This window comes from Arachis hypogaea, chromosome 2, assembly GCF_003086295.3.
Source record: "Arachis hypogaea cultivar Tifrunner chromosome 2, arahy.Tifrunner.gnm2.J5K5, whole genome shotgun sequence".
Taxonomy (NCBI): Eukaryota; Viridiplantae; Streptophyta; class Magnoliopsida; order Fabales; family Fabaceae; genus Arachis; species Arachis hypogaea.
This window is the reverse complement of record NC_092037.1, coordinates 4,853,860-4,878,122: the sequence shown is the minus strand read 5'-3', so window position 1 is coordinate 4,878,122 and position 24,263 is coordinate 4,853,860. Positions and strand designations below refer to the sequence as shown.

At 28.7% G+C, this 24,263-nt stretch overlaps 1 protein-coding gene across 1 annotated transcript; it reads left to right on the top strand.

Moving 5' to 3' along the window:
- Positions 1–21,044: 21,044 nt before the first annotated feature.
- Positions 21,045–23,924, top strand: LOC112734116 (cytochrome P450 78A3). The gene is made up of 2 exons (XM_025783324.2): positions 21,045–22,359; positions 22,946–23,924. The coding sequence occupies exons 1-2, from the start codon at positions 21,310–21,312 to the stop codon at positions 23,582–23,584; spliced, it is 1,689 nt and encodes a 562-aa protein (XP_025639109.1). The 5' UTR covers positions 21,045–21,309; the 3' UTR covers positions 23,585–23,924.
- Positions 23,925–24,263: the final 339 nt, after the last annotated feature.

Sequence of the window (24,263 nt, the reverse complement as noted above, 5' to 3'; positions counted from 1 at the left end):
AGACACAAGGGACTAAAATTTTTAGAGATAGAGACTGAAACTTTAATAACATTTTATACTTAAATACTTTCATTTCAATTAATTAATTCTAATTTTACCATTTATACAAATTAAATTATAATTTCATTTTTGTTTCAATTTCTGTCTCCTATTTTGAACCAAACAGAATATTAAATTTTATTTTAATTTCAGTCTCTTAGTCTTTATTTCTCAATATCAATCTTTCTGTCTCTATCTCTCTAAACGCTACCTAAAAGTCTAAAATTTGATCCTTGTTAATTTAAAAAAAAAAATCATTATAAAAAAAATCTATGTAAAAAATTCACACAAATCCAAAAAAAATACTTACGTAAGTGGCATGTTTAAGATATAATTATTTTTATATTTTTTTATCGGTTTAAATTTTTAAAAGAAATAAGTTTATGATAATTTATTAATTAATTAATAGTTATTTATATTTAATTTATTGCTTGATTAAAATACTTAAAGTTCTTGAAGTGGACATCACAATTGCTTTTGGGAGTTAAAAAAATTAAAACAGCCATGGGTCACTCATGCTTAACTTAAAGTTGATTTGTTTTTTGGGATATTAAATTAAAAAGTTTCAACAAATGCTTGTGGTGCTTTGTTTAATTAAAAATTTTAATTAATTAACTAATTAGCTGGATCAAGCTACATATCCACAACCTTTCCATACTCGTTATTATTATTAGGCAAATATATTGCTCTCCGACGTGTGTGAAACTTTGAAGAACAACACTTTATTGGCTCGAATTTGAATCCAACAATATATATATATATATATATATATATATATATATATATATATATATATATATATATATATATATTCTATTAGGTAGCGTTTGGTGGAGAAATAGAGACGAAAAGACTGAGACTGAGAGACAAAAATTAAGAAATAGAGATTAAAATAAATCTCAATATTTTGTTTGGTGCAAAATGGAAATTGAAACAAGAATGAAATTTTAATTTAATTTATACAAATGGTAAAATTAGAATTAATTAATTGAAATGAAGGTGTTTTAGATATAAAATGTTATTAAAGTTTTAGTTTTTATCTCTAAAAAGTTTAGTTTCCCGTGTCCCTACTTTTTGGAAGTACTGAAATACTAAAATTTTGAAGATGGAGACAGAAATTTCAGTACTAGTCTCTAGACCAATAAACATAATACTGAATTTCAGTCTCTCAATCCCTATCTCAATACCTTAAAACAAACGCAATCTTATAAAATTTAGTATACTTGTAATTAAATTTCAATTGCATGGATAATGAGGAAATTATTTAGGTTAACCAGTGCTATCAACAACAAAATTTAGCGACAGGTTGGGATGGAATGGAATATATTTATTGAAAATGTTAACGTATATAAATCTCTATCTACATAAACCATGCATACACCATCATGTTGACATTAGTAATTATATTATGTATTTATTATTGTTTCTTAGAAAATGAAGTTTAATTTATTACTAATTTTTTTCGCTAAAAAATAAAAATAAAATAGAAACATAATGGTCAATGTATAGTCCATTAGAATGCTCTGTCTGTCCTCCAAATATAGTTTATTTTGATAATGATTTCAAGTTACAAAATTTGATTTCGGAATGTGACATTAGAAAAAAAAATTGCATATTTAATTGCGCTCATTTGCCATTCAATTGACACCTAGGGTAATTCAAAATTTAATTGATTGGTTGGGCGAAGATCATTCTATATATTAACTTCAAATTAAATTAAAATTAAATTATTGGAAAAAAAAAAAGGCCTGATTTTTCTTAGATAAAACACGTGGGCACAGAAGATTGTGATGAGATGACTTAAGCAACTGTACTTTATTAACAAAAAAGAAAATTTGGGATCAAACAATTTTTAACTAAAGTTTTCTTTCTTTTTTTTTCCCCTCATGGTTTTGTCCGCTAAACTTTGGCGTTCTTTATGTTAAGTCGTCTTATTTAAACTTTATCTTAAAAGAATTAGACATATATAATTAAATAAAGCAAATGTTTAGTTCTTCGCTATTTAAAATTTTTTAATCGATTTCTAATTATTTATGTAATTAATTTAAGTGATTCTTATTATTGGTGTAAATAATTTCCGTAAACGGTGACATATTATGTATTAGACCAGCGAGATTTAGCCCAATTACTTGAATAATTAGAATTCGATTAAGAATTTTTAATTATAAAAAATATTTTATCTTTTAAATAATAAATAATTAACAATCGAAAAAAATATTTACTAAATTCAATTAAATAGAGTAGTTTTTATTAGGTTTACCAGTCATTTCAAACCCGTGAAACGATTTTGCAATTTATACTAGGGATACACATGATCCAGCCTAGATCTAAATACTTTAGAGCAAATTTAGTTTGATTTTATCGGATTTAGAATTGAATAAGGATGTCAAAAATAGACTCGATCATTATTTATGGTTGAATCCATATCAAGTCGAATCCGATTTCATCCGGTCTATGTATTATAAGGGGATTAAAAAAATGTATATATTTTAAATTAATTCGAATATTATGTTATGTTAATTATAAACTTATCGTTTTTATTTTAATCACATTGTTGAATTAGAAAATAGATCAAAGAAGCATGAAATTAAAATTTATGGACAAATTCAAGTTTAAGTATGGTTATTAATTTTTCTATAATAAATATTTTTTTTCTTTATAAATGAGCACATCATAATTTTTTGATATAAAATTTATCAAGAATCGGACTTTATTCGGTCGAAATCTAATTTTAATGTAGGTTGAAAGTAGTGTGATTTTATCAAATTTAAGGTCGAATAAAAATTTAAAAAATAGACCCAATCATTATTTAGGATCGTATTCGAGTTAAAATAAACTCGATTTCACCCGATTTTATGTACACCTCTAATGTGTACCCAACCAAATGCTGTTAAATTGTTTAGTGACGATTTTTGGTAACAGCTAAGATAACTGCTACAAAATATTTGAAATTAAAATTGAAGAATTATATATGGTCAGACTGAAATACGAAACACCACGCACGTGATGAAAAATCAAAGTCCAACTTATTGATTTTACTAATAAATAAATCAATCATCAGATGTTTATAAAACAAAAATAAAAATGTAGTAAAACACACAAATTTATAGTATAAATGAAAGAAAATTCTAGTACATTACTGAGCTTAAAATAATAGGAAGAAAATTAATCCAGGGTGAGAATTATTCTTCGTACATGACAAGGAAAATTTTAAAATAAATTCGTGGTTGGTGTGAGTCATTAGCAGTGGCGTGAAAATATCAGGAATAATGATGAGTCAAAACAGTGTGTTTGAAGTGTCATGGGGCATTTTCTTTCTTTAATATAATTCTTAAGTAATCACCAAATTTGTCTAGGGGATCCTAATGGAAACAGGTATCACCCAATGAATTGATTTTTTGGATTGTAATAAATACTTAACATATCATTTCCATTGATTTGTATACATACACGATTGTTTGACTGGAATATTTAAAATTCGAAGACCAAGTTAATAGTTTATTAGGACCAGTTTAGATTTTTATTATTTTTATCTTAATAAAAAATATATTAGGCTGAAGTTTTTTGGTAAAATTTCATTTCTGTAGTGAGATAATAATATTATTGAAATAATTTCTATTTCTTTCCATATTTAAACATAAAATTCAAATTTTTCATATAATGTCAATTCAACAAAATATTTGCAGAATTTTAATAATATATATTATCACATAAATAATTTTGTCAAAATAAAATTTATAAATAATTTATTTTAATTCTTATTATTAGTTTGTTCAATTAGTTCCGTCTGCATTTTGCCCAAAAACTGTCTACACTTTGAATTTTAATAAATTTATCTGCATTTCAAATTTTAATAGTTTTATCTAAGATTGGAAGTGAATCAAGATAACTCAGAATTAATTCAACCCTAATGTTAGTTTGATAAGCTAAATTCATGAGGTAATGAGTCAAACTTGAATTTAGATAAACTTAGTTCATTAGTTCGGATCAATTATATATATAATTTTGATATAAGACATAAATAATAAATTTATAATTGATAGACAGACAAGATAAAAAATTGATCATTTTTTAATATATATATATATATATTATATATAAGTTATAATTTGTTGATATAATTATAGATTATGTGATCTTTTTTGAGCCAACTCATGAATTTTTGCTGAGTCAAATCTAAATTTAAGAAATAAACTCAATTGTTAATGAGTCAAGTCATGAACCAAACTTAAATTTTATGAACCAAACTTAAATTTAGTCTAATTCGACTCATTCCAACTCATTTTCAACCATAGTTTTATCTGCATTTGAAATTCTAACAGTTTTGTCTATAATTCAAACTCCAAGTATCATGTTTGAGTACAAATTCTGTAGTTTTACCTGCTTTTTATTAGATCTCTCGATTAAACTAGTAATAATTTTAACAAGATTTATTATTCTACTAGATTTTGTGTTTTCGTGTTTAAACTTAAGATGATTAAGTCTCACTCGAATTTAAACAAAAAATTGGAATAATATTTGAATGTGAGTTAGATTATAATTTATATTAAAATTTAAATTAGACCGTTATTTTTATGATTTTTATTTATTTAATATTTATAAATAAAAAATATTTTTTTATCATTCATAATAAATAACAAATTTACATAATAAATATACAAATGTTTTTTTCTAATCCCTTATCTTAATTTTTAACAAGTTAATAGAAATTTGTTATCATGCATACCAAAATAAATAACATCTGAATTTCATGAATCAAAATTCATTATTTTTATATAAAAACTGAAAAAATATGTATAATTTAGAGACAAATTATTTATTTAAATTTATTAAATTCTATATTATAAAATAATTTTTAAAATAATTACTTCAATAAAAATATTTTTATGTATAAATAATATTATGAGTAATTTGCACAATTAAATAAATCAAAGTTTAATATTACACAAATACAATAAATAACAAAGGTTACATTTCAATCCTCTTTGATTTCTGTATAAATCGCTATACCTCTTAAAATTTTAAACAAATATACATAAATTGCTGTAGTGCATTGCCGTTTATGTGAAGATTTAAACAAATTATAAACCACTGTAACATGTAATAATTTATGAACACACACAGATAATCAAAATATAAATTATTAAAGGTGTAACGATTTTTGAGTACGCGAGAATAAAGTAATAAAGTCCAAAAACTTGGTGGACGAAATTGTGATCATATTCATTGTAATTGGATTTTAGAAATTGGCATGAGTGGACACAACTCCGTTCAACTAACCAGCAAGTGTACTGGGTCGTCCAAGTAATAAACCTTACGTGAGTAAGGGTCGAATCCACAGAGATTGTTGGTATGAAGCAAGCTATGGTCACCTTGCAAATCTCAGTTAGGGAGATTAAAGGGTAATTGTGATTATTGGAATGAATAAATAAAAAGGAATAAAAAGGGATAGAATACTTATGCAGATTCATTGGTTGGAATTTCAGATAAGCGGATGGAGATGCTGTAGAGCCCAGGGACGCCTGCTCTCCTACTGCTTCTACTCAATCCTTCTTACTCCTTTCCATGGCAAGCTTTGTATAGGGGTTCACCATCAACTGTGGCTACTTTCTTCCTCTCGAGGAAATATCCTATGCGGCTGTCACTCGCACAGCTAACCAGTCTGGAGGCATCACCCATGGCTGATGGCTACATCCCATCCTCGCAGTGAAAACTAATGCTCACGCACTCTGTCACAGTACGGCTAATCACCGGTTGGTTCCCTCCCCTACTGGAATAGAATCCATCTTTTGCGTCTGTCACTAACGCCCAGCAGGTTACAAGTTTGAAGCACGTCACAGTCATTCATTACCGGAATCCTACTCGGAATACCACAGACAAGGTTAGACTTTCCGGATTCCCAGGATCCTACTCGGAATACCACAGACAAGGTGAGACTTTCCGGATCCTCATAAATGCCGCCATCTATCTAGCTTATACCACGAAGATTCTGTTGGGGAATCTAAGAGATACACATTCAAGCTCTGTTGCATGTAGAACGGAAGTGGTTGTCAATCACGTGCGTTCATGAGTGAGAATGATAATGAGGGTTACTTATCATCACATTCATCATGTTCTTGGGTACGAATGAATATCTTGGAATAAGAATAAGAGAGAATTGAATAAAAGAAAATAGAATTGCATTAATACTTGAGGTACAGCAGAGCTCCACACCCTTAATCTATGGTGTGCAGAAACTCCACCGTTGAAAATACATAAGTAAAAGGTTTAGGCATGGCCGAATGGCCAGCCCCCATGTTCTAAGAACTATGCGTTCAAAGATCTGATCCTAAGATCTAAAGTGATCAAAAGATATCTAATACAATAGATAAATGTTCTATTTATAATAAACTAGCTCCTAGGGTTTACATGAGTAAGTAATTGATGCATAAATCCACTTCCGGGGCCCACTTGGTGTATGTTTGGGCTGAGCTTGATTAATCCACGAGATGAGGCTTCTCTTGGAGTTGAACTCCGAGTTATGACGTGTTTTGGGCGTTCAACTCCGGATCATGACGTTTTTCTGGCGTTTAACTCCAGACAGCAGCTTGTACTTGGCGTTCAACGCCAAGTTACGTCGTCATTCTTCGAATAAAGTATGGACTATTATATATTGCTGGAAAGCTCTGGATGTCTACTTTCCAACGCCGTTGAGAGCGCGCCAATTGGAGTTCTGTAGCTCCAGAAAATACATTTCGAGTGCAGGGAGGTCAGATTCCAACAGCATCAGCAGTCCTTTTGTCAGCCTTCTTCAGAGTTTTGCTCAAGTCCCTCAATTTCAGCCAGAATTTACCTGAAATCACAGAAAAACACACAAACTCATATTAAAGTCCAGAAATGTGAATTTAACATAAAAACTAGTGAAAACATCCCTAAAAGTAGCTTAAACTTACTAAAAACTACCTAAAAACAATGCCAAAAAGCGTATAAATTATCCGCTCATCACAACACCAAACTTAAATTGTTGCTTGTCCCCAAGCAACTGAAAATCAAATAGGATAAAAGAAGAGAATATACTATAAATTTCAGAATATCAATGAATATTAATTTAATTAGATGAGCGGGACTTGTAGCTTTTTGCTCCTGAATAGTTTTGGCATCTCACTTTTTCCTTTGAAGTTCAGAGTGATTGGCGTCTCTGGGAACTTAGAATTTTGGATAGTGTTATTGACTTTCCTAGTTAAGCATGTTGATTCTTGAACACAGCTACTTATGAGTCTTGGCCGTGGCCCTAAGCACTTTGTTTTCCAGTATTACCACCGGATACATAAATGTCACAGACACATGACTGGGTGAACCTTTTCAGATTGTGACTCAGCTTTGCTAGAGTCCCCAGTTAGTGGTGTCCAGAGCTCTTAAGCACACTCTTTTTTGCTTTGGATCACGACTTTAACCACTCAGTCTCAAGCTTTTCACTTGGACCTTCATGACACAAGCACATGGTTAGGGACAGCTTGATTTAGCCGCTTAGGCCTGGATTTAATTTCCTTGGGCCCTCCTATCCATTGATGCTCAAAGCCTTGGATCCTTTTTACCCTTGCCTTTTGGTTTTAAGGGCTATTGGCTTTTTCTACTGCTCCTTCTTTTTCTTTCTCAGTTTTTTGCCATTTTTTTTTTCACAAGCTTTTGCTTTTTCACTGCTTTTTCTTGCTTCAAGAATCAATTTCATGATTTTTTCAGATCATTAATAACATTTCTCTTTGTTCATCATTCTTTCAAGAGCCAACAATTTTAACACTTATAAACAACAATATCAAAAGACATATGCACTGTTCAATCATTCATTCAGAAAACAAAAAGTATTGTCACCACATTAATATAATTAAATTAAATTCAATAATAATTTCGAAAATTATGTACTTCTTGTTCTTTTGAATTAAAACATTTTTCATTTAAGAGAGGTGAAGGATTAATGGATTTTATTCATAGCTTTAAGACATAGTTACTAACTACTAATGATCATGTAATAAAGACACAAACATTAGATAGACATGAAGCATAAAAACCGAAAAAGCAGAGAAAATAAGAACAAGGAATGAGTCCACCTTAGTGAGGGTGGCGCCTTCTTGAAGAACCAATGGTGCTCTTTGAGCTCCTCTATGTCTCTTCCTTGCTTCAACAAGAGTGCCTTTTTCTTTATTCCTGCTCATATGAAAGAGAAGAGAAAAAGAAAAGGAAGAGGAATCTTCTATGTTACAGTATAGAGATTCCTTTATGTTAGTAGAAAAAGAAAGGGGATAAGGAAAGGAGAATGGTTCGGATTTTTAGATGAAGAGAAGTGAAGAGAAGTGTTAGTAAATAATTAATTAAATAAAATAAGAAAAGAGAGGGAGAATTTTCGAAAATAATTTTGAAAAAGGGGTTAGTAATTTTTGAAAATTAAAGATAAGATAAGATTAAAATTAAAATTTAAAACAAAAAGAATTTTTGAAAAAGAGGTGAGATATTTTCGAAAATTAGAGAGGAAAAAGTAGTTAGGTGGTTTTGAAAAAGATAAGAAACAAACAACAAGTTAGTTAGTTGATTGAAAAAGATTTGAAATCAAATTTGAAAAGATAAGAAGATAAGAAGTTTAGATAAGATATTTTGAAATAAAAAAAAGATAAGATAAAAAGATAAAAAAAATTTTTATTTTTTTGAAAAAGATAAGATAAGAGATAAAAAAGATTTAATTTAAAAATTTGAAATTATTTACTCCACTAACAAGAAACTACAAGATAAGATTCTAGAACTTAAAGATTGAACCTTTCTTAGCAAGAAAGTAACAAACTTCAAATTTTTGAATCAAAACATTAATTATTGATTATATTTTCGAAAATATGATGTAAAAGATAAGAAAAAGATTTTGAAAAATATTTTTTTTAAAATTTCGAAAATAATAAAAAAAATGAAAAAGATATGATTTTTGAAAAAGATTTTGAAACGATAAGATTTTTAAAATTGAAATTTTGACTTGACTTGTATGAAACAACTAATTTTGAAAATTTTTGACCAAGTCAACCCAAAATTTCGAAAATTTGGAGGGAAATAAGGAAAAGATATTTTTTTGATTTTTGAATTTTTAAAGATGAGAGAGAAAAACAACAAAAACACTCAATGCATGAAATTTTTAGATCAAAACAATGAATGCATGCAAGAATGCTATGAATGTCAAGATGAACACCAAGAACACTTTGAAGATCATGATGAACATCAAGAACATATTTTTGAAAAATTTTTAATGCAAAGAAGACATGCAAGACACCAAACTTAAAAATTTTTAATGCTTGAAAAATATGAATGCAAAAATGCACATGAAAAACAAGAAAAGACACAAAACAAGAAAACATCAAGATCAAACAAGAAGACTTATCAAGAACAACTTGAAGATCATGAAGAACACTATGAATGCATGAGATTTTCGAAAAAATGCAAGAAAAATTTTAAAAGCATGCAATTGACACCAAACTTAAAAATTAACACAAGACTCAAACAAGAAACACAAAATATTTTTGATTTTTATGATTTTATGATTTTTTTGTATTTTTATTTTAATTTTTTCGAAAATATAGTTTGGAAAAACGAAAAATAAAAAGAAAAAATTTTGAAAAAGATTTTTGAAAAGAAAATTACCTAATCTGAGCAACAAGATGAACCGTCAGTTGTCCATACTCGAACAATCCCCGGCAACGGTGCCAAAAACTTGGTGGACGAAATTGTGATCATATTCATTGTAATTGGATTTTAGAAATTGGCATGAGTGGACACAACTCCGTTCAACTAACCAGCAAGTGTACTGGGTCGTCCAAGTAATAAACCTTACGTGAGTAAGGGTCGAATCCACAGAGATTGTTGGTATGAAGCAAGCTATGGTCACCTTGCAAATCTCAGTTAGGGAGATTAAAGGGTAATTGTGATTATTGGAATGAATAAATAAAAAGGAATAAAAAGGGATAGAATACTTATGCAGATTCATTGGTTGGAATTTCAGATAAGCGGATGGAGATGCTGTAGAGCCCAGGGACGCCTGCTCTCCTACTGCTTCTACTCAATCCTTCTTACTCCTTTCCATGGCAAGCTTTGTATAGGGGTTCACCATCAACTGTGGCTACTTTCTTCCTCTCGAGGAAATATCCTATGCGGCTGTCACTCGCACAGCTAACCAGTCTGGAGGCATCACCCATGGCTGATGGCTACATCCCATCCTCGCAGTGAAAACTAATGCTCACGCACTCTGTCACAGTACGGCTAATCACCGGTTGGTTCCCTCCCCTACTGGAATAGAATCCATCTTTTGCGTCTGTCACTAACGCCCAGCAGGTTACAAGTTTGAAGCACGTCACAGTCATTCATTACCGGAATCCTACTCGGAATACCACAGACAAGGTTAGACTTTCCGGATTCCCAGGATCCTACTCGGAATACCACAGACAAGGTGAGACTTTCCGGATCCTCATAAATGCCGCCATCTATCTAGCTTATACCACGAAGATTCTGTTGGGGAATCTAAGAGATACACATTCAAGCTCTGTTGCATGTAGAACGGAAGTGGTTGTCAATCACGTGCGTTCATGAGTGAGAATGATAATGAGGGTTACTTATCATCACATTCATCATGTTCTTGGGTACGAATGAATATCTTGGAATAAGAATAAGAGAGAATTGAATAAAAGAAAATAGAATTGCATTAATACTTGAGGTACAGCAGAGCTCCACACCCTTAATCTATGGTGTGCAGAAACTCCACCGTTGAAAATACATAAGTAAAAGGTTTAGGCATGGCCGAATGGCCAGCCCCCATGTTCTAAGAACTATGCGTTCAAAGATCTGATCCTAAGATCTAAAGTGATCAAAAGATATCTAATACAATAGATAAATGTTCTATTTATAATAAACTAGCTCCTAGGGTTTACATGAGTAAGTAATTGATGCATAAATCCACTTCCGGGGCCCACTTGGTGTATGTTTGGGCTGAGCTTGATTAATCCACGAGATGAGGCTTCTCTTGGAGTTGAACTCCGAGTTATGACGTGTTTTGGGCGTTCAACTCCAGATCATGACGTTTTTCTGGCGTTTAACTCCAGACAGCAGCTTGTACTTGGCGTTCAACGCCAAGTTACGTCGTCATTCTTCGAATAAAGTATGGACTATTATATATTGCTGGAAAGCTCTGGATGTCTACTTTCCAACGCCGTTGAGAGCGCGCCAATTGGAGTTCTGTAGCTCCAGAAAATACATTTCGAGTGCAGGGAGGTCAGATTCCAACAGCATCAGCAGTCCTTTTGTCAGCCTTCTTCAGAGTTTTGCTCAAGTCCCTCAATTTCAGCCAGAATTTACCTGAAATCACAGAAAAACACACAAACTCATATTAAAGTCCAGAAATGTGAATTTAACATAAAAACTAGTGAAAACATCCCTAAAAGTAGCTTAAACTTACTAAAAACTACCTAAAAACAATGCCAAAAAGCGTATAAAATTTAATATTAATTTTTTTATAATAAAAATTTAAAGTTTAATTTTTGTTATTTAAATAAAATTTAAAATAAATAAAAATAAAAATAAAAAATTTATGTAAAATAACATATAATATTTATATATATAATAATATATAGTTGTATAGTATTTACTAACTATTAAAATATATATAAATAGTATTGAATTAACTATAAATCCAATTTAAAGTACATTGTACAACTATCAAAAAACTTTTTAAGTGTACGATAAATACTTTTATAAATATTTTGAGTGATCCTCTAACTATAAAAGTTTATGATAATAGAATACGATAATATACTCCAACTAGTATAAGATTTAATATATTTTACAAAAATAAAAATGATATAATATAATATAATAATAATAATTTTTCCATTTTAAATAATTATATTTAAAATAAATCATAAAATAAAAAATAAAATTTATAGCTAATTTAACCTGATGTATGTATATTTTAATAGTTAGTATATGTTCTACATCTATATATTATTAAATATATCAATATCACATGTTATCTTAAATTTTTAGATAATAAAATTAAATTTTTAATATTTTATTATAAAAAATGATATTAAATTATAAAATTATTTAACTTCAAAATTTTAATTTATTTAAAAATATATAAATAATTATATATGCTATAAGGTGAAATTTCATTTCTTCTTGTTGTTTGCTACCTAATTTTGTATGTACTCACAAACTGTTAAATTTTGTGGTATAACTTATATTTATTATAACTTATATTTTGCTACCTAGTTTTTTTATAGAATATAGTTTTTTATTTATTATATTTCTATAATATTAAACTATAATTTATCTCATTTTACGTTTAGTCACTCATTTTTAAATATACTCAATTTCTCACAAGCGTCATATTCATAGATCAGCGAGTGAAGAAAGAAGTACTATCAGTTTTGCATGTAAACAGTACGAAGCAAAAGGGAACTGAATAAAGAGTGTTGACCATTTGACCGTACGGCAATGATGGAATCAACGGTCAGGGTTGGACATAGCTGGAAAGGATTGAATAGGGACCGTTGTTTCTTGTGAGTCCCACCTTTCTTAAAAATTCACTGCTTTTGACACGCCAGATTGCCAGACCCTTTCAGCGGATACTCCGCCTCCCCATGTGTGGTGGTCCGGGTGTGAAGGGTCCTTTTTACCCTCGTTCTATTAATAAAGGAGATGAGTAAAATTGGAAATGAGTTACTTTGGGTGGTGTGGAGGAGAGATGTATTGTACTGTTAATTGCTGTTGTCTCAGTCAGATTTATGTGAATGGTACATAGCACAGTGACTTGTATGCAGTGTCAAGCGTGTTATGTACTCCACTGTCTCTTTCACATTTTACGGTTTCTGCCAATGTTTCGTCTTTTCATAATTATTAAATCCTTGAATATAAATATATATACTTCTTTTAGTCCATCAATAACTGTCCCTGTCTGTCCTTTTTAATAACGTGTTGTTTGCATATGCACAGTGCTATTGGCACATATACAGTGAATAATAAAGGTAAGATTAATATTAGTCTTCGTATTTTGATATCTAATTCGTTCTTTTTTAGTCGAAGCAGTTGGATAAGTCCACCTATCCAATAAAGGTTAGAGAGGATAAAACTAATCTTATTCGTCTGAATCGCATTTTTGGTATACTATGTATGTGTGTCATAAGATTAGGTATTTAATTTAAAAATATAAAATATGTTATTTGATTGAAAATAAATTCAACTTATTATTTGCAACCATATTTATTAGTACTCGGTCTAAAAATATTTGGTGAGTTGCATGTTTATTATACTATGCCACTAAAAATTAATATACATATATGAAGTTGACAGTGATCCAACACATATTTTCTTCCAATTTTTTTATCATGATTTTATTATGGTTTTTTGTTATGTTTAATTTTAATATGTTTATAAAATATAAAATAATTGAATATTGTATATGATTAAAACTAATTTTATTGAATATTGTATATAGGGGTTGATAGATCTTTAACTCGCATGTAAAATACGGTTAAATTAATTAAGACGATGATAATGATAATAAGAGAAGAATTGGAGAAAAAAAATAATTCAAACAACAATAACAACATTATCAAGAAAAAAAGACAATGGTAATAACAGCAATGATGACGATGATAATAACGATAGTGACCATGATAAACGAAAGAGAAGTAAAAGATTTGAACTAATATTTTTGTTAGTGAAGGTTAAACTAATTTTATATGTTTTTTGTATTTGCTTTATATTATATTTTGTCTTTGTTAAGAATAATAAAGATCGATCTCTACATGTTTTAATCACAAAAATTCTAATACTATATTATGAAATTATTTTTTAAAAAAATTTAAATTAATAAAAAAATACATAAATAATTGTATTTTTAATAATATTATTCAAAATAATCATTCAAATATTTTGTATGAATTTTTAATTTTAAAAAAGTTAACCTTTTAATTTTATTAGGTTACTAACAAGAGATACTGTCATAAATTAAATTAATTTTTTTATTAATTTTCACTAACAAAAATATTAGTTCAAATCTTTTACTTCTCTTTCGTTTATCATGGTCACTATCGTTATTATCATCGTCATCATTGCTGTTATTACCATTGTCTTTTTTTCTTGATAATGTTGTTATTGTTGTTTGAATTATTTTTTTTCTCCAATTCTTCTCTTATTATCATTATCATCGTCTTAATTATTTTTTATAAATATTCAGAAAATTAGAACAAAGAAATTTTAATATACAATATATATTTTAGTATATAACATAAAAAACTTTAAGAACCATGTATTCAAAATATTAACATCCAACTAATAAAATACATATACATAAATTTTTTCAATAATACAAAAATCTTATTAGTCAGAACATTGATTCACCCAACTAAAAAATATATTAGTAATAAAAATTTGTACTATGTGTAAAGACTTTTGTGTAATGTGCAAAAATATTTATACTATAAATAAAAATTTGTATATTATATCAATAAATTCGTATTATGTGCAAAATTTTGTACTTTATATTTCAAAAAGTTAAGTGATATATCATTGAATTTATGTGCTTTTCAACAAAAATTTTTGTACTACAAACAATGCAAAAAAAACAACTACGTGTACGTATTTTCTTCGTTGGCTTTGCGCCAACTTAATTGGACTTAATTACAAAAAAATTTGCAAACGAGTATCATTCTCTTTCTAATAAATTATTAATAAATATAAATATGCAAGATTAAGGGATGATATTTTTATATTTTGAAAGTATTTTGCCAACACTAACTTTTATAAGATAATTATTTACAGCTAAATATCTCATAGTAAAAAATATCAATTTACTCCATTTTAATCTTTAAAAGTTATTATATGGATATGGAACCTTCAGTCCTTAACCAAACTTTGGGGAGTCAATAATAATAATGTTGCTTAATTAACTCAATTAGAATGGTATCAAAGACTATCTTGTAATGAATCTGAGATGGATAGAAAAGAGTAGAGTATTCCCGATGCAGTTTGAATTAATTTTGAGTTAAAAATTTATTCAATTTAAATACTAATTTGATTTGCAACGTAATTTAGGTTGGATATTTTTTTTTTAAAAATCCCATCCAATTCAATTTCAAGTAGTTTAGATTTGAATGGATTTGCGATTTTGTAAATTAAAAAAAATAAATATATATAATAAACCTCAAATCTAATAATAAAAAATAAAATTATAGATAGTTAAAATAAATAAATAAATAATATTTTAAAAATAAAACATTTATTAAATAATAATAATAACAATAATATATAAATAATATAAAATATATAATAAATTGAACATGTTATAAGTATAATTATAAATATAATAATAAAATGATAATATTATAGCACATTATGCAGTTTAAATTAGATTGGATCGGTTATAAAAAATATATATAAAATTTGATCCGATCCAACTGTTTACAAAAATAGAATCCAATCAAATTCAAATTAATGCGGTTTTAATTGATTTTTGATTTATATTGGATTAAATAAGTGGTTTAATTTAGATCGATTTAAATTTAAATATCCCTAAAAAATATTTAATAACAAAAAATATTAATTAAAAATAATCAAAATTTATTTTATTTAATATTACTTAATTATTTAACAAATACTAAATAAAATATTTTTTTCTAGCATTACCACATAAAAAAATAATAACTAAATTCCTCTGATCGCAGAAGATTTCAGTCACATCCAAACATCCAAATCTCATTATAAGATGGAATAAAAATTTATTGTTAAGTATTTTATCTAATCCTAATAACACACTCTCTGACATTCTTTTTAATTTAAACATAAGAAATTTTTTAAATAATGTTAGAGACATAGATATTTATGTATATTTCTCTATCAGTTTAAGTTAAAAAACAAAATTTATATATAATATCAAATTATAATTTTAAATTTAATTTATATTAATTCTAAAAAATTAATATAAAATTAATAAAAAATTAAATAAAAAGTTATATAAATAAAAAAACCTCAAATTATCCGCTATAGCACATCAATAACAAGGTTAAGAGAAGTTTACTGTTGTTTCTTCCCAATTTATTTTTTTCGTTAGGCACGTGAATTAAATAATCTCTTTTCTTATAAAAATCATTTAAGAAATGTTTCCATATACTTTATTCAATATTCATGCACATATATATATGCGCATGAATATTGAATGAAGTATGAAAATTGTCATGATATATGTAAGAAAAAAAAATCATATTTAAATTTTATTTAAAATAAAATTTAATTCAAATATAATTAAGCATTTTCATTATATACGAATTTATGCGTGATTAATTAGTATACGTATTTGAAACGTTTATAATATTTTACATGATGAAAAGGAATAATTTAATTCAAATCAGCTAAAAATATTTTAATATATTTTTTGGTTGTATATAATATTTTTTTATTTAACAGACAAATTAAAAATTAATCTTTTATAAATTTAAATTTTATTTAAAAGTTTATTATTAACAAATAAATTATTATATACATAAAATAAAATTTAAATTCTTAATATTTATTTAAATAAACTAAATAAGATGATTAAATACTCTGGTATCTAATAGATTTTCTTGTTCACATAATATGTAACAAATTTAAATGCAGGTTAGGTAGATCAAATGATTATGTTTTTTCCGTATTATTAATGTTTTCCATATGTTCATATAACATAACTTTCCATTCAATATAGAATATTGAAAACTTATTACAAGATAGGATCGGAATGGTATTATACATTTATGACAAATCAAAACTTTAACGGTTTTTTGGACTTACCGGATATGTAAACTAACTTAATATATATATAAATATTTATTTTCACTTAACATCACATTTATTAAATATTAACTTGCTTACCCAATTGTTTTATTACTCAGATTTGAGGAGAATTTATTTGATTTTGATATCACGTATATGTATAATATATCAGATTCATTCTTAAACATTCATTATTATATAAAAAATATTGTATTTTTTTGTCAATTAATAAATTTTAATTATTTATTTATTATATTTTATATTAATAATTTAAACATATAATTTATAATTTATAATTTAACTTTTAAATTTAAGATTTATGATTTAAATTTTAAAATTTAAAGAGTACATTAACATTTGTCATTTTTTCAATTAATTTTGGATGAAATTTTAAATTTTAAATAATAAAAATTATGATATTATATTAAAATATTATTTCTATTAAGAATTTAAATTAATAAAAAATATATAAATAATTATATCTCTAATTAGTATTTATCTATTATGGTTTGTCAAGTTTTTGATAAAAATATTTTTTTGTTATTTAAAATTCTGTATATTGACAATAAATATTAATTTTATAAAAGATTATTTAAAAAAAAAAACATAAAAGGCGAATAAAAAAATTCTCTTTATTTGAACAGACAAATTTTCCAAATATCAATAAGTTTTTTCCAAATAAATAGATTCATTGTTTAAAAATGAATACACCTCACATAAATGGACAAATAGGAATTTGATCAGATAAGTGATGGGAGTACTGAGGGAGAGGAGAGTCCTGTGTAGGGATGGCAAAAATTCCCAGCGGGGCGGATATCCGCGGGGATTTACCCGTCACGGGGCGGATATGGGGACGATTTTGTACCCGCGGGGACGGGGAACGGGGCCCCGTATATTAAACGGGGCGGGGGCGGGGATAGAGGTCCCCGCCCCGTGGAGACCCGTTTAAACTCCGTTTATGTAAAAAGACTAGAATACCCCATTTGTGTGTACTATGATTTTGTTAAGCATTTGTTATAATTATTGAATTAAGTTAAATATAATTTATATGATTATAATTAAGCATTTGTTATCATTTTCATTATCTTTGTTTGCTTTTTCTATTATAATTACTGTGATTTGGATAAACATTTGTTATAATTATTCTAAAATTTTTATTATTTTACTGATTTTGAATTTTTGGTTAAGCATTTGAGTGCTATACATGTAATTCATAATATTGAAGTAGATATTGATGTAAGTAAAATACTAAATTATATACAATACACTATTTTTTAAATTTTTTTCTAATTTTTTTCAATTTTTATTATTTTTTTATAAAAATCCGCGGATATCCGCGGAGATCCGGGTCCCCGGCGGATATGGGGCTCCCGTTACCCGTCACGGGGATGGGGCGGGGACGGGGACGAATAATGGAGGCGGGGGCGGGGGGCGGGGGGCATGTCCCCGCCCCCATGGGGACCCGTTGCCATCCCTAGTCCTGTGAAGGTGAGAGACTAAAAGCAATGTATGAGACTATGAGAGATTGAGAGCCATAAGTGGATGGGCCTCACTATGGGCCTCATGTGCACACTCACACACACTTTGTGAGACAGTGTCGCGCCACAAGACCCCCCACGTGTCAGACAACCTAACCTCTTTTTTTACTGCTCCCACGTTAATTTGTCGTCCCAGGATTCACTTCTTTCCCACGCGCTTCTTCCACGCGTGTGCTCTACTCCCTCACCGCCAAAAACAGAAAAACAAAATACTATTTCTCTAACAAATGAAATCCTCTCTTTAATTTTATCAGTGGAAACGTGGAAACTATTGTCAAATTGTGACCATGTCATGTGCAAGTAGAAAAGAAGAAAGACATTGCTATGTAATCACTATAATAATTTGGAAATAAAAGTTGTTCAAAACACACTTTAATCTCTTTTATAATAATTACAGATGATATAATTGATTTAGGTTAGTTGAGTAGTTAATTAATTTATTTTTATTAAATATTAAAAATTTAAATTTTATTTTGTACATATAATAATTTATTAGTTAATAATAAATTTTTAAATAAAATTTGATTTATAATAGATTAATTTTTAATCTTTTAGGTTTAAAAAGGTTATGAGAAAAAATAATAAATAATACATTAATAGAAATACTTTGTTATTAGATCTTTGAAATAAGAAATAAAGTAATAAAGTAATTTATTTCTCGATTAATAATTTTTATTGTAAATAAATATTGTTAATTAATTAATTTAATTATTACTATTTTGTAATATATATTCTGTATGTATTTTATAATTCATATTATAAGCGATTGTCAATTCTACCACTAGTAATATATGATCTATTAGTAATGTCTCGTACTTGTTATTGATATAAATTTATAGTTAAGGGAAGTATTATTTTAGTTTTTAATATTTGAATTAAATTTTAATTTTATTTTTAATAATTGAAATATTCTTTTATTTTATCTTATTTTACTGTTTCAACTAAAATAAAAAATTATCCTAAAATTATTATTATTATTATTATTATTATTATTATTATTATTATTATTATTATTATTATTATTATTATTATTATTATCTTTTTTATTATTATTTATTATTTTTATTTTCAAATTACTACAATTATCGCTTGACTACTATAATTATAATTTTTGTCGTTATCTAAAAAGAAATTATAATGAAAAAAAGCATCTTTTTAAGAAAAAATGTAATTTTGAAAAAAAATTAAAATAGGATAAAATAAAATATTTAAAATAACGATATGACTTAGAAATGAAATTAAAGCTTAACACAAAGGTTAAATATTAAAACCAGCACTATAGTATAAATAATATTATTATTTTTGAGTAAGATAATACTTGTGATTTTAATAAAAGAAAATTTATCATTTTACAATTTTCCTTTGCTTTTGTATTATAAGTTAAAATTTGTTTTATTAGTTAGCTTATCAAGAATATATATAAAATGGTCATTTTTTATTTTTTAAAACAATCATTATTTGCAGATGAAGGAATTAAAAAAAGATAAAAATTTATATATAATTGTGTTTATATAAAGTTGATATTTAAAAATTATTAAATAATTTGATAAATTTGACTAAATTATTATATAATAATTTTTAATTATCAACTTCACATCAAAATAACTATATCTGAGTTTTCACTTAAAAAAAATTATGTGTGAGTTTTAATGAATTATATTATATAATTATTTTTCAGGGAAAAAAAAGTTAAGAACCGGTCACTTCTACGTTTGACCATCGTTGAAGAAATAGAGTATTCTCGTGAGTTGTTTTAGGCTACTTTACATGAAACGAAGTTTAAACTTCCTTTCTTCTTCTTATAATTTTTTCATTTAAAAAAGAATTATTCAATATTACTCTCTTCTTGTCGTCCGTGATATCCTAAGTCATTGGGACAATTTGCTATTCTTCTCATATTTCATGTGTTACCCGTACATCTAAGGATCTAACTATTATTGTTACTATTATATTGTCCTCATACTACCCAAGAATATAAATAAAATCTCATAAAAAATAACACTAGAAGATGAAAAAAAATATATACAAGATTCATCAATACACACTTAAACGGGTTGTTGTGCCATTTTTATTCCGTTTGTTATGGGAAAATAAATTGGGTAAGATATATCCCATCATGCATATATGCATAAATTTATTTTTATATTTGATTATTAGACATAAAAAATTGTGTGTGTTATGACTCCAAATAAAACTCTTCATCAAAGCGAATATTCCTTTACACAAAGAAAATAAGAAAAGAGAGAGTCACGCTATATATACTTAATAAATGAGAAGATTACCAACAACTTTCTTCCTCTATAAGAAAACAAAGCAACAAAAATTAGTTTAAAGCAAAACAAAAGAAAAAATAAAGGGAAAAAAAAAGGTGTACGTATAGACCAAAGTAACAATGGCGCGTGCGGGCGAAACACAACCCAATCTAGGAGCTTACTTTTTCCGAAGATTTCGTCATGGACTCGTGGCGGCGCAGCTCTAACAATGCCTCCTCAAAAACTTAAAAAATTAAAATAAATAAATATATAAAAAATTACCACAAATTTAATTCCATTAATATTTTCATTAATTTAATTAAATAACAATAATTATTAATCATTAGTATTTGTCTTGGGCAAATATACGGTTTCGGATTACTTTAGTAGCACATATTATTTCTTTGCCTAGTAATAACATAAGCATAACGGTTATGAGTTCACCCCTTTATCTTTCTCTTTCTCTTTCATATCCCTTCAATTCTTCCTCTATATATATTCCATGGTGACCCAACCAAACTCCATCATACTCACAAGTCACACATAACCTTCACTCTCCAAAAAAAAAAACTCTTCTCTCTTTCTCAAAATCTCTCTAGTAAGTCTCAAACTTTTCAATTTCAAGTTTCAACTTTCAACCCTAATACTAATACCTTGAATTAGTAGTAACCATGACAAGCCACATTGAGAACCTTTGGGTGTTGGCCTTGGCCTCAAAATGCACACAAGAGAACATTGCATGGTCACTTTTGATCATGGCCATACTCATATGGCTAACCATGTCCTTCTATTACTGGTCTCACCCTGGTGGTCCTGCTTGGGGAAAGTACTATTCCTACTTCTACTACTACCACCGTTACTGCTCTACTTGGACATCAAAAAAGACATCATTACCGACACAACCTCACCAAGAACAACAACGTTGCTTTTCATCAAACGAGGATAAAAATATGATTCCTGGCCCCAAAGGATACCCTATTATTGGGAGTATGGCCCTTCTGTCTTCTCAACTAGCACACCATCGCATCCTCGCCGCTGCAAAGGCATGCAACGCCACGAGGCTGATGGCGTTCAGTTTGGGAGACACAAGGGCTATAGTCACGTGCCATCCTTATGTGGCACGTGAGATTCTTAATGGGACGGTGTTTGCTGATCGTCCCATTAAAGAATCAGCTTATAGCCTCATGTTCAACAGGGCCATCGGGTTTGCGGCCCACGGCACTTATTGGCGCACCCTCCGCCGCATCGCCGCCACACACCTTTTTTCACCTAAACAAATTAAGGCCTCGGAGACTCAGAGAGCCGAAATCGCCACAAATATGGCCGCCATACTCGGCGGTGCTTGCGGTGGCGCCGCCGTCACGGTTCGTGAAGTGCTCAAAACGGCGTCGTTGAGCCACATGATGAGGTTGGTTTTTGGGTATAAGAAAAACTTGGGAATGGAAGGTGAGCTCAGAGGATTAGTGGAAGAAGGATATGATCTGTTGGGTACCCTTAACTGGGGGGATCACTTGCCCTTCCTGAGGGACTTTGATTTTCAGAGAATCCGGTTCAGGTGTACGGAACTGGTTCCGAAGGTGAACCGGTTCGTTGGTTCGATCATCGATGAACACCGAACCGACAAGAACAGGAACAGCGCCAACAAGGATTTTGTTGATGTCTTGCTCTCTCTCCAAGGACCCGATAAGTTGTCTGAATCCGACATGATTGCTGTTCTTTGGGTAAGTCAGAAACACTTTTCTTTTTCTTTTAGAATTTTTTTTTACTACGTTTTAAAATATGTTACACTTTTTAACATTTTGAGAAATTCTGGTGTGTTTACAAATTTAACATTTCATACATACACACAGTTATTATTTTATTTTAGATACACTTAATTAATTTTGAGGCTCAATCATTTTTATTATAAATAGTTATACATATGATGAGTTGGTAAAATTTTTGCAATATTTTATTTATGCGAGACAATACTTGGGAAGGATGAGAAAATATGCTATCAAACTTTATCTATTTTGTCTATACCATATGAGAAATGTCCAGGCAAAATAGTGCGAACTATTAATTTTTGCAAAAAAAACAAATCTTAGAAGTACTTTTAAATGCATATTTGTGATTTTAATATGTTTTATTGGCCCACACCTTAGTGCAGATAATGCCTAATCATAAAAAGTTTGTTTCTTTCAACAAACATAAATAAAAAGGTTTGCTCGATAGGGAGTATTCTGACCAAAATTATTTATCATTCAACGCAAGTTTGAATAATATATTTTAATTTGAAAATGCTGAAGTGTATTTTTTTTCTTTCAGGAAATGATTTTTAGGGGAACCGACACCGTCTCGGTTTTGATAGAGTGGATACTAGCAAGGATGGTCCTTCATCCAGACGTGCAACGCAAGGTTCAGGATGAGCTGGATACGGTGATTGGCTCACGTGGCACTATAACAGAGGATGACGTGGCGGCATTGGTGTACCTCCCGGCAGTGGTAAAGGAAGTTCTAAGGCTTCACCCTCCGGGTCCACTTCTTTCCTGGGCCCGGTTGGCCATAACCGATACCATCGTTGATGGATATCATGTCCCCAAGGGGACTACGGCTATGGTCAACATGTGGGCGATAGCTCGTGACCCGTCTGTGTGGAAGGACCCGCTTGAATTTAAGCCCGAGAGATTCGTTGAGAATGAAGGAGGGGTTGAGTTTTCTGTTTTCGGGTCGGATCTTAGGCTTGCTCCTTTTGGGTCTGGTCGACGGGTTTGCCCCGGAAAAACCTTAGGTTTGGCTACTGTGATGTTTTGGGTGGCATCTCTCTTGCACAAGTTTGAATGGCTACCTTTAGATGGAATGGACGGTGTTGATCTCTCCGAGGTATTAAGGCTCTCTTGTGAAATGGCTAAGCCTCTCACGGTTAAGGTTTGCCCTAGGCTTATTAAGGCTAATTATGAAAATTAGAAAAAATATGCTAATCTTAAGTGGGAAAATAGTAAGGAGGTAAGAGAAAAAATGAGAAAAAAAAAAAAGAAAGAATGAAGACAAGAGTTTTAAGGTGAAGCATGTGGCAGGGGTTTGGTGGCAGATATATGGTCTTTTGAATGGAATCAATGGATAATTGATTGAACAAATGAGGATGGGGTTGGCTCTTTTTCTCTATGATGGGTTTTTCAGGTTTTCTACTTTTATTTTTATTTTTAGTTTTGTTTTATTTAACAATTAAGTATCAAGTTGTCCTAGTGTTAAAGGTGGAAGTAGCCTTTGTAAATATTGGTGGAATTAATACAAGTTTTTTTTTTAAGTTTTATCTTTTCTTTATTGTCATTTTCTTAGCCTAATCACCTCCTACAAATTTATTATCATTAAGTAATAAGACAATTTTTTTCTTTATAAAGAATTACATAGAAAAATATATAAGTATCAATTATTATAAGGTTAGGACAAAATATTAATGTGGATAAAGCTCACAACTATGATATATATAGTACTCTCTTAACACTATGCAAGCCTTGTGTGGTTCCATCAGTTTACTATTCTTTCACACATATAGAGAAAGCTAACATAGTCCCTTACTATCCACCGATCCATGCTGCCATGTTTTCTTTTATTGGTTATTATATTAGATTCAATAACTTGACAA

Excerpts from the sequence above, each read along its gene's own strand:
- LOC112734116 (XM_025783324.2), top strand. The coding sequence starts at position 21,310 with ATGACAAGCCACATTGAGAACCTTTGGGTGTTGGCCTTGGCCTCAAAA. Across the intron at positions 22,360-22,945 it reads ACATGATTGCTGTTCTTTGG|GAAATGATTTTTAGGGGAAC; the intron begins GTAAGTCAGAAA and ends TTTTTCTTTCAG.